Here is a 12,501-nt window from a genome sequence, read left to right on the forward strand (position 1 = left end):
GTGTCTGTTCCGCTGAGCTGGATTTGAAGGCATAACATGTGTGTTTTGCAGTCTCCCCTTGGGCCTGAAGAGAAGCCACTGAGAGCAAAGCCGTGTGGGGGGAGAGTCCACTCCGGGGGATTTCCAGGCCTGAGGTCTTCCCAGGTCTTCATTGCCAACTCAGGTAACAGTGTCGCTGCCTGTGCAGGGGAGGGAGCCTGAACAGCGGGATTCAGGTGTACAGGTGCTGCCTGCCTTCCTGTGAGGTACTCTACCTCTCATAGGTTCTGTTGCTAGCTCTGAAGACTCCTTTCATAGGAGCAGGGTCTGGCTGAGGTTTAGAAGCCATCCCCACCCTAGGCTGGAAGGCACACCTGTAATTAGGGCAGAGACTGCAGTGATCAGGGCTGTCCTTACCAGTGTTGGGGATTTCCCTACCTTCCGGGTCTGGTTATCTGGCTGGATTTCCAGTCTACCCACACAGTCTTGCTTAACCCATTGATATACCTGTGGGGGCAACAACAACAACAACAAAATGGAACATGGCATCAGAAGATCTATGTTCGTGTCCATATTCCATAACTTCTTATTTGCGTGGCCTCCCTTTTTCTCACTTGTTAAGACACGGTCTAACACCTGCCCTTCTTACTTCCTGAGGCTCTTACAAAAGTAAAATACAATAATGTAAATAAAAGGACTGAGATTTGCAAAATGCCATTGTTACTTTACTTTGTCACACCCCTGTCCATGGGGGAAATTAACCATAGGGGTCCCTTCCCATTATCACTGTAGCCCAGGGTGGATCCCTGTGCAATCCCACTTCCTGTCCTTCTTCCCCAGGGGCAACTACTATGATGAATTCTAGACCGTGTTTTTTTAATGCTTTTATCATACACATGCACCCACAGACACCAAGGCCCCAGACCACCCACCTCATCTCACCCCACCCCACCCTCACATTGTTTATCAGGGAAAGATTGTTTTGTGTTTTCCAGGGTCCCATGGAATACCTTCCCCCTCCCTCTCACGAGATCCTGAGCTATATGTGGATGGGTTGGGTGGGTGGAGAGACTCCTGGACACCTGCTTACAAACTTTAAAGGGGAGACATTTGCACACACGACTCAGACACCTTTTTTATTTAAGAGCCAAATAACTTTATTGAAACCAAACAATTATTTATTTATGGCAAAACTGGAAGAAAAAAACTGGAACTTTTTGCAAAGGCAATACTGCAATACGCATGCTCGGCATGGTGATCAGGAAAAGTCACCATGCGCCCTGGGCTACGGGGAAACAGTCCCAACTCAGTTCTTTTTGTTGCGGTCGCCCAGGGTGAGCTTGTCAAACAGATACTCTGCCAGGCCGGCTTCGGGGGCCCCCATCTTGCGCAGGGTGGTGACATAGCCCCCCAACTCTTTGATGGCCTTGACTTGCTCGTGCAGGTAGTGGCTCTCCAGGAAGTCGCACAGCTGGGCGTCGTTCTTGTCGGTGGCCAGCTGGTGCAGGTCGAGCAGGCTCTGGTTCACGCTCTTCTCCAGGTGCAGGGCGCACTCCATGGCCTTCAGGCCGCCCTCCCAGTCGTCGCGGTCCGGCTTCTTGATGTCGCGCAGGCGGATGTGGCCCCCGCGCTGGTTCTGCAGCTCCATCAGCTTCTCGGCATGCTCGGTCTCCTCGCGGGACTGGCGCAGGAAGAAGCGGGCGAAGTTCTTCAAGGCCACGTCGTCGCGGTCGAAGTAGAAGGCCATGGACAGGTACACGTAGGAGGCGTAGAGCTCCAGGTTGATCTGGCTGTTGATGGCGGCCTCGCAGTCGGGGTGGTAGTTCTGGCGCACTTGGGAGAGCTGCAGGGTGGCCATGGCTGGCGGCTCGGGCACCAACGCGATGGTGACGGCGGTGCAAAATGAAAGTTGTGGTGTTAAAGGCGGTGGCGACAGGTCCGCGGTGTGCTTTCAAGCTAGGTGAAGAAGTAAACGTTGTGGTGTTCTCGGTGATGGCGCTGGAATGAAGTCCGTTACTCTGACGTTGGGAGGTTGTATCCGTTGGGCGAGTGGGGCGTGGTCACGCAGGGAGGGGCGGGCGAGGGGGAGGGGCGGGCGAGGGGGAGGGGCGGGCGAGGGGGAGGGGCGGGCGAGGGGGAGGGGCGGGCGAGGGGGAGGGGCGGGGCGCCACATTCAATTTCTCTCTGAGTCTGAGTGAGGCAGAAGGCCAAGGACAATTCTGAGTGTCTTTATTTTTTTTTTTTAAAGATTGATTTATTTTAGGGGCACCTGGGTGGCTCAGTGGGTTAGGCCTCTGCCTTCGGCTCAGGTCATGATCCCAAGGTCCTGGGATCGAGCCCCGCATAGGGCTCTCTGCTCAGCGGGGAGCCTGCTTCCTCCTCTCTCTCTGCCTGCCGCTCTGCCTACCTGTGATCTCTGTCTCTCAAATAAATAAATAAAATCTTTTTAAAAAAAGATTGACTTAGAGAGAGAGAGCAAGGGGTGGATGGGTGGGAGTGGGTTGGTGGTGAGGGCCAGGGAGAGAGTCTTAAGCAGAACCTGTGTTCAGTGCCCAGCCGGACTTGGGGCTTCATCTTACCACCCTCCCATCAGAACCTGAGCAGAAATCAAGAATCTCCCACTTAACAAACTGGGCCTCCCAGGTGCCCTAGTGCAGGGTGTTTTGAGGCCATTTTTTAAAATAACAATTCTAGGGGATCCTGGGTGGCTCAGTTGTTAAGTTAAGCGTCTGCCTTTGGCTCAGGTCCTGATCCCAGAGTCCTGGGATCAAGCCCCGCATTGGGCTCCCTGCTCAGTGGGCAGCCTGCTTCTCTCTCTCCCACTTCACCTGCTTATGTTCCCTCTCTCACTGTCTCTCTCTCTCTCTGTGTCAAAGAGATAAAATCTTAAAAAAAAAAATAAAAATTCTATGGGTGCCTGGGTGGCTCAGTTAGTTAAGCACCCGACTCTTGATTTCGGCTCAACTTGTGATCTCAGGGTTGTGAGGTCAGACTCTGGGCTGCTGGTACAGCCTGTTTAGGATTCTCTCTTCCTCTTGCTCTGTCCCTCCACCCTCCAACACTAGAAAAGAATAAGATAACTCTATTAAGATTTAATTCATATACTATAAAATTCACCTTTTGAAAGTGAACATTTGCATAGTTTTTAGTATATTCATAGGGTTGTGCAACCATCACTACGATCAAATTTCACATTCTCATCACTCCAAAATGAAATTGGCTACCCATAAGCAGTCACTCCCCAGACCTGGCTACCACTAATCTATTTTCTGTCTCTATAGATTTGCCTATTCTGGACATTTCAAATAAATGGAATCATGCAGTATATGACCTTTTGCATCTGATTTCTATACTCAGCATAATGTTCCTAATCTTCCTTTTTGAGGCCATGATGAGATACCATGATGAGGCCATATTATGGACTACTATTCCATAATATGGATATGCCCCACTTGATTTATCCTTTTGTCAATTGATTGACATTTGGGTTGTTTCCATTTTGTGGGTATGAATAACATTGCTATGAATATTTGCAGGGATTTGTATAGAAATATTTTTATTCTCTTGGGACTATACCTAGGAGTAGAATTGCTAAGTCATATGACAACTTTATGTTTAATATTTTGAAGAATTTCCAAATATTTTCCAAAGTGGCTATACCATTTTACATTTCCACCAAAGATGTGTGAAGTTTTGCAACACTATTATTGTGTCTTTTTTTAGTTTTAGTCATCTTAGTGGATGTAAAGTAGTATCACATTGTCATTTTGATTTGCATTTCTCTAATGATTAACCATGTTGAGCGTCTTTGTATGTACTTATTGGCCATTGGTGTGATTTCTTTTTCTCTCTTCTTTTTTTAAATCTCAGTTCCAGCATAGCTACCATACACTGCTATATTAGTTTCATGTGTACAATATTGTGATTCAACAATTCTATACATTGCTCAGTGCTCATCATGGTTAAGTGTACTCTTAATCCCCTTCACCTGTTCCACCCATCCCCCCAAACTACCTTCCCTCTGGTAACCATCTGTTTGTTCTCTACAGTTCAGAGTCTGATTTTTGGTTTGTCTCTCTCTCTCGCTCTCTCTTTATTTTCCTTTGTTTGTTTGTTTTGTTTTCTAAATTCCACGTATGAGTAGAATCATATGGTATTTGTCTTTCCCTGACCTATTTTGCTTAGTATTATACCGTCTAGATCCATCCATGTTGTTGCAAATGGCAGGATTTCATTCTTTTTTATGGCTGGGTAATATTTTGTGTGTATATATATTTTATATATATATATATATTATATATGTATATATATATATATCACATCTTTTTTATCTATTCATTAATTGACATGGGCTGTTTCCATAATTTGGCTCTTGTAGATAATGTTGCTCTAAACATCGAGGTGCATGTATTCCTTTGAGTTAGTATTTTTGTATTTTTCGAGTAAATACTTAGTAGTGCAATTGCTGGGTCGTAGGGTAGTTCTATTTTTAATTTTTTGAGGACTCTCCATACTGTTTTCCAGAGTGGCTGCACCAGTTTGCATTCCCACCAACAATGCAAGAGTTTTTCCCTTTCTCCACATCCTTACTAATACCAGTTTTTTCTTGTATTCTTGATTTTAGCCGTTCTGACAGGTGTGAGGTGGTATCTCATCATGGTTTTGATTTGTATTTACCTGGTGATCACTGATGTTGACCATCTTTTCATGTGCCTGTTGGCCATCTATAAGTCTTCTTTGGAAAAAGGTCTGACCATGTCTTCTGCCCACTTCTTAATTGGATCATGTGGGGTTTTTTGGTGTTGAGTAGTATATGTTCTTTCTATATTTGTGGTACTAACTCTTTATCAGATATGTCATTTGCAAATACATTCTTCCATTTAGTAGGTTGTCTTTTAGTTTTGCTGATTGTTTCCTTTACTTTGCTTTTTATTTTGATGTAGTCCCTACAGTTTGTTTTTTCTGGTTTCTCTTGCCTCAAGAGACATATCAAGAAAAATGTTGCTATGTCTGATGTCAGAGAAATTACTGCCTGTGTTCCTCTCTGGGATTTTTGTGGTTTCAGGTCTCACATTTAGGTCTTTAATCCATTTTGAGTTTATTTTTGTGCAAGGTGCAAAAAAGTGGTCCAGTTTCATTCTTTTGCATGTAGCTGACTAGTTTTCCCAGCATCATTTGTTGAAGAGACCGTCTTTTTCCCATTGCATATTCTTGTTTCCTTTGTTGAAGATTAATTGCCCATATAATACTGGATTTATTTCTGGGCTCGTTATTCTGTTCCATTGATCTAGATGTCTGTTTTTGTGCCAGTACCATACTGTTTTGTTTACTATAGCTTTGTAGTATATCTTGAAATCAGGGATTGTAATACCTCTAGTTTTGTTCTTCTATTTCAGGATTGCTTTGGCTATTTGGGGTCTTTTTTGGTTCCATACAAACTTTAGGATTGTTTGTTCTAGTTTTGTGAAAAATCCTCTTGGTATCTTGATAGGGGCAGCATTAAATCTGTAGATTGCTTTGGGTAGTATGGACATTTTAACAATATTTGTCCTTCCAATCCATTAGCATGGAATATCTTTCCATTTGTTTGTGTTGTCCCTGATTTCTTTCTTTCTTTTTTTTTTTTAATGTAAGTTCCACACCCAGAGTGGGGCCCCATGGAGGGCTTGAGCTCAGGACCCTGAGATCAAGATCTGAGCTGAAATCAGGGGCTGGATTCTTACCCAATTGAGCCACCCAGGTGCCCCTTGTCTCTGATTTCTTTCATCAGTGTTTCATAGTTTTCAGAGTACACATCTTTCTTCTCCTTGGTTAAATTTGTTTCTAGGTATTTTCTAATTTTTGGTGCAGTTGTAAATGGGATTATTTTCTTAATTTCTCCTTCTGGTATTTCATTATTAGTGTATAGGAATGCAATAGATTTCTGTATATTGATTTTTGTATCCTGTGAGCTTACTAAATTCATTTATCAGTTCTAGTAGTTTCTTGGTGAGGTTCCAGTACTATGTTGAGTAAAAGTGGTGAGAGTGGACATCCTTGTCTTGTTCCTGATCTCAGAGGAAAAGCTCTCAGCTTTTCACCACTGAATATGATGTTAGCTGTGTGGGTTTTTCATATGTGGCCTTTATGATGTTGAGATATGTTCCCTTTGAACTTACTTTGTTGAGGGCTACTATCATGAATGGTTTGTGTACTTTATTTAATGCTTTTTCTCCATCTATTGAAATGATCATATTGTTTTTATCCTTTCTCCTGTTGATGTGATGTATCACATCGATTAATTTGTGAATATTGAACCAGCCCTTACATCCCAGGAATAAGTCCCACTTGGTAGGGTAAATGATTTTTTAAAAAGATTTATTTATTAATTTGAGAGGGGTGGGGCAGAGGAGAGTGAGAGAGAATCTCAAGCAGACTCTGTGCTGAGCAGGGTACCCAACGCATGATGCAAGACTTGATCCCATGACCCATGAGATCATGACCTGAGCCAAAACCAAGAGCTGGATACTTACCAACAGAGCCAATGAAGGCAGGTGTCCCATGAATGATTTTTTAAAATGTATTGTTGCATTCAGTTTGCTAGTATTTTGTTGAGGATTTTTGAATCTATGTTGATCAGAAATATTGGTCTGCACTTCTATTGTTTTGTGGTGTCTTCATCTGACTTTGGTAACAGAGTAATGCTGGCCTCACAGAATGAATTTGGAAGCTTTCTTTCCTCTTTATTTTTTAGAATAGTTTGAGAAGAATAGCTATTAACTGTTCTTTAAAAGTTTGGTAGAATTCACCTGTGATGTCACCTGGTCCTAGGCTTTTGTTTCTTGGGAACTTTCTGATTACTGATTTAGTTTCATTGCTGGTAATTGGTCTGTTCAAATTTTCTACTTCTTCCCAATTCAGTTTTGGGAGATTATAGGTTTCTAGGAATTTATCCATTTCTTCCAGGTTGTCCACTCTGTTGCCATATAACTTTTCATAATAGTCTCTTATAATCCTTTGTATTTATTTCTGTGGTGGTGTGGTGTCAGTTGTTATTTCTTATCTTTCATCTGATTTTGTTTATTTTAGTACTCTCTCTTTTTTTTTATGAGTTTGACTGAAGTTTTATCAATTTGGTTTATCTTTTCAAAGAACCAGTTCCTGGTTTCATTGATCTGTTCTATTGGTTTTTTGGTTTCTATTTTGTTTATTTTGCTCTAATCTTTATTATTTCCTTTCTTCTACTCTTTTGGGGTTTTGTTTGTTCTTCTTTGTCTGGCTCCTTTAGGTGTAAGATTAAGTTGTTTATCTGAGATTTTTCTTACTTCTTGATATAGGCCTGTATTGCCAGAAACTTCCCTTTCAGAACAGCCTTTTCCACATCCCAAAGATTTTGGACCAGTGTGTTTTCATTTTCATTTGTCTCCATGTGGTTTTTTAAATTTCCTCTTTAATTTCTTGGTTGACCCATTCATTGTTTAATAGCATGCTATTTAACCTCCATGTATTTGTGTTCTTTCCAGATTCTTTTCTTGTGGGTGACTTCTAGTTTCATAGAATTGTGGTTGGAACAGATGCATGGAATGACCTCAGTCTTTTTTAACTTATTGAGATTTGTTTTGTGACCTAATATATGATCTACTCTGGAGAATGTTCCATGTGCACTTGAAAATAATGTGTATCCTGCTGTTTTTAAGGTGGAATGTTCCGAATGTATCTCTTAGATTCATCTGGCCCAATGTGTCATTCAAAGCCACAGTTTCCTTGTTGATTTTCTGTTTGAATGATCTATTGCTCTTTATCACCACTTTGGCTATGTTATCTTATTTTATTTTTTTAAACATCACAAATAAGATTTTTGTATTTGTCATGATTAAATGTTGGAATTTTAAACAGATTCTTCAACTGGTGGCTCATATTTATCAGCTCATTCAACTTTAGCACCAGTCTCACCCCCAGTAGCTTTTCCAGAACTACTACCTTCACCATGAAGCACCATGAGCTTTCCAAATTCAAAGTTGGGCTTCTTCAGCATTTTTACTTTTCTTTATTATTATTATTATTATTATTATTATTATTTATTTGAGAGAGAGTATGTTCTACCTGTCTTCAGGTTGTTTTCTTGTTTATTTCCTTGCTATGGGTGTTTTCTAGGTGTAACTGTGGGACAGAGTGAGTTTAGGATCCTCCTATTCTGCTATCTTCCCGGGAAGATTTGTATATACTCTTAGGAGTTATGTCTATGCAAATCCATTGCTTATTTTTAAATAGCATTGTTTTTCTTTTAATTGTGGCATTGTAAGACTTTGTATATTCTTGATACAAGTCCCTTATCAGATATATTATTTGAAAGTATTTTCTCCTACTCTGTGAGTTGTCTTCACTTTCTTAATGGTGTCCTTTGCAGCACAGGAGTTCTTAATTATGATGAAATTCAATTTATCAGTTTTTTCTTTTGTCACTTGTCCTTTTGGTGCATATCCAAGAAACCATTGCTTAATTCATGGTCGCAAAAATTTATACCTAGGTTTTCTTCTAAGAGTTTCATAGTTTTAGCTCTTACATTTAGGAACATTTAGGTCTCTGATCTATTTTGAATTAATTTTTGGATATGATACAGTGTAGGAATCTAACTTCATTCTTTTGCATGTGGATTTCTAATTATCCCAGCACCATATTTTGAGAAGACTATTCTTTCCCCATTGGATGGTCTTGGTACACTTGTTGAAAATCAGTTGACCATAGATATATAGGTTTATTTCTGGACTCCAAGTTCTATTCTGTAGATCTATATATTTGAACTTATGCTGCTATAATACTGTCTTGATTACTGCAGCTTTGTAGTAAGTTTTGAGATAGGGAAGTATGGGTTGTCCAACTTTATTTTTCTTTTTCAAGATTGTTTTGGCTGTTCTGGAGCTTGCTAATTTCTTTCCCCCAAAAAGCTAGCTGGAATATTGATAGATATTGCATTGGATCTGTATATAATTGGGGAGTGTATTGCAATCTTCATAGTATTAATTCTTCTGATAAATAAATATGGGATGTCTTTCGATTTCTTTAGGTCTAGGATCTTTTTTCTTCTCACCCTGAATCCAGGTCTGGAATCATTTAAAATACAGATTCTGATTTAGACAGAAGCTAAAAATCTGAATTTCTAAGTAAGCTCTCAGGTGATGCCTGACCACACTCTGAGTAACAATGATCTAAAAGGGAGGAGACATCTACCCTTTGTTGTTTTAGTCTGTTTGGGTGCTATAACAAAGTACATAAAGTGGGTGGCTTATAAACAACAGAAATTTATTTCTTACTGTTCTGAAGACTGGTAGTCTAAGATCAGGATTCCAGCATGAATGGGTTCAGGTGAGAACCCTCTTCTGAAAAACATATGGCCATCTTCTTGCTGTATTGCCACATGGTAGAGGGAACTCTCCAGTCTCTATAGGGAGCATTAATCCCATTCATGAGGGCTCCACTCTCATGATGTCATCACTTCCCAAAGGCCTTACCTCCTAGTACCATCACATTGAGGGGTAGGAATTCAACATGTGAATTTGGGGGGTGGAACCACACACTGAGTCTACAGCATTTATTGAGGTTTGGAGTTAAGGAGGACCCATGTAGTGGTCTTCACAAACAGAACCATCTGTTCCCGCCTCACATACAGTGCTTCTAATAGTTAACACTAGATATAGATTGGTATGGGAAAGGAAGAGAGGCCTTTCTCCTATCAGAAAAAATTGTGTAAGACCTTAAAATTAGCAAACAAAACCAAACCTACAAATAATACAAACCACATTTACTGGGTGTCCTTTATAGAGCACTATTCATGGTTTTCTCCACCTTTCATTGATTTTGAGCTATTTTGTTACTCTGTAAATTGCAGAAAACTAGTAATAATGCAAATGATTCTTGTCCACATGCAAGTGAGTTGTGTCGGGTGGAATGCAACTTATTTCAGACTCATTTTGCATCACTTTCTGCATTTATCTCAACATTCCTTATTGCCTGCTTAGATAGCTATGGCTCTTGGAATTGTCCTTTGAATCATTTGTAACATCTTACTGGTTTTCTCATTAATGAATGACTTAAATAAAATCTTTGACATGTATTATCTCACACTGGCTAGATATTTTAGTATTTTTTTCTTTAACCATCCTCGAATGTTCCTCGTTCTCATCCCCAACTCACTAGAAACATAACACACCCTACATGAGTTGTCTTGGTACATTAAGCACTTTTTGGGCTGTTCACCAGAGTTATGATTCCAGAAAAATATCTGGGATCTAAAGGCATAGAATTCCTGACTGGGATATGGACTGGAATGATAACATCCCTGAGGAGAAGGAGGCAGAAGTTACTCTGGGAAAACAGAGAACTTATGCAAACCATTGGAGGAAGGGAACATTTAGACAGTGGGCCACAGGAAGAACCTCATCCATAGAACACTGTAGCCCCTATGGGGCTGAGGCTGGCCCAGTGCATGCTAAGGAAAGACAGAGAAATAGGTGTGAGCAGTAAAGGCCTGTAGAGAACCAGAAGCAGCTGAGAACCACAGGACTGTTGAAAGCTTCCAGGCAGAAGAAGTAGTCAGCAGAGATTTGAGGGGATCTGACAGGCCGAGATGCATGATCTGGGTAAAATTAACTCTAGAAGGAGGTAGGAACATGAACTTTTTGAGCCAGGAAAAAGGATCCCTTCACCAGTACTTTAGTGCTCCCTGAGTCACACCCTTGAAAGGGGTGTTGGGACCCATAGATACTGAGGGTGTGGAGTATTTGGGACTGGGCCATGAATTCTCTTTTCCAGAGAAGGTTCCTTCCAGCTGGTGATCAGAGCAGGGAAACTCTAATGCATTCTGGATGGTTCAACCAAAGGGTATCTTTTTCACGCGAAGGCCATAGGAAAGTTTAGTGGTGGCTCCTGTTTGGTGTGGTTTGGTACTAATGAGGTATGTCCAGCACCCACATACACTGTATTCTGAAGAGGCAAATGCTCCTTCTGGTCTTTACTTCTTTGCTGTTCTGATTTTGGATTTGGGGAGAGGAGAATTAGTATCTTGAAGGGCAAAGCAAAGACCTCTAAACTTAAACATACTCATTGTATGTATTGGTGTGTGCAAGTTGATGACTGATATTAGTTCAGTTAAATACAAATTTTCTCTAAAGTTATCACATTTCAGTTTTATTCAATGTGCTACATATTCTCCATTTGCTTCTCCAGTACTATTCTCTGTCTTTTTTCATCTTACTCTGAGCCCTGGGAGGCTGACTAGTATGGACTGCATCCATGGTTCCCTCGCCCTCTGGCTCCTGGTTGGTCTCAGCCAATGGGAGGCACTGGCAGGAGATGGGAGGGCAGGAGGAGAGGGAGATTGGGATATTTATTTTCTTGGCTCTCTTCAGGGAAGATAATTAAGAAGAAAATCTATTACCCTTTCATAGATCGAGCTCCTTGGATGAAGTAGGACCACTCTCAGGAGGGGCCTTCTGCAGGCACTGCTCACTTCAGAGGAATTTACCCCAAGGAGCAGGTGTTCTTTGGCTCAGGTTTAATGCATAGCCTAAGAAATTCACGAGGACCCAGAATCTAGTATGCAGCTAGACATTGCTTCAGTCCACAGACTAAATGGAAGAAATAGACTAGAAATAAAGAGGAACTAGAGTACCTCATTTACAACAGTCTCAGGCAACAAAACAACAGCCCAAGTGAAGCTGCCACCCAAGGTCCAGGCTCTAGTTACATGGATTGTAGATTTCTCTAGCTCCTGGCTCCCTTGTTTCCTTAGGTGACTGACACTTTGGTTACCACTCATCTAATTAGTAAGCCCATTAGAAAGAGAAATAGGAAGGAGGAAGCAGGGGGAGTCATTTTCTCCTTGTTATTAGCCATGTTAAAAAGTCTAGTTAGGGGAGGGGCGCCTGGGTGGCTCAGTGGGTTAAGCCTCTGCCTTCGGCTCGGGTCATGATCCCAGGGTCCTGGGATCAAGCCCCGCATCGGGCCCTCTGCTCAGCGGGGAGCTTGCTTCCCCCTCTCTCTCTGCCTGCCTCTCTGCCTATTGTGATCTCTGTCTGTCAAATGGATAAATAAAATCTTTAAAAAAAAAAGTCTAGTTAGGGGAAAATATTGACTTAATAAGGTTTGAGGATTAACTGTTTATTTCAAGTAAACCCTTGTCTTTCCTTGCTCACCTTCTACTGCTCATGATCAGAGCTATTGCAGAGTGCTCTGCACAGCACTGCAAAGTGAGTCCAGTCAATGTACACAAGGGATTATAGAAGCTGACTATTTAATTAATTAAATAATTTAAATTAATTATTCAGCATTTGCTCCAAGGCAGGAAGGTACAATCCTCAATTGCGGATAGCCAAAAGTGGATTTTGAAAGTTTTCTGTACTTATTATCTCTTCTAAATCGAGGATGAATAATTTATTATGTGACATTCAATTCCTTCATAGAAAGCACCAGGTGTTAATAGGGTAGGGAAAGCTATGTTGTAGTAATAGACCAAACCTAAAAAGCTCAATGGCTGAAGACAATGTA

At 41.2% G+C, this 12,501-nt stretch overlaps 1 protein-coding gene across 1 annotated transcript; it reads right to left on the reverse strand.

The window, feature by feature from the left end:
• Positions 1 to 1,285: 1,285 nt before the first annotated feature.
• LOC308337547 (ferritin heavy chain-like) lies at positions 1,286 to 1,837 on the reverse strand (the record flags this gene model as incomplete). Its single annotated transcript, XM_080795640.1, has 1 exon — positions 1,286 to 1,837. The coding sequence occupies one exon, from the start codon at positions 1,835 to 1,837 to the stop codon at positions 1,286 to 1,288; it is 552 nt and encodes a 183-aa protein (XP_080651766.1).
• Positions 1,838 to 12,501: the final 10,664 nt, after the last annotated feature.

Source organism: Martes martes (genome assembly GCF_963455335.1).
Source record: "Martes martes genome assembly, chromosome: X".
In the NCBI taxonomy this organism is placed as follows: domain Eukaryota; kingdom Metazoa; phylum Chordata; class Mammalia; order Carnivora; family Mustelidae; genus Martes; species Martes martes.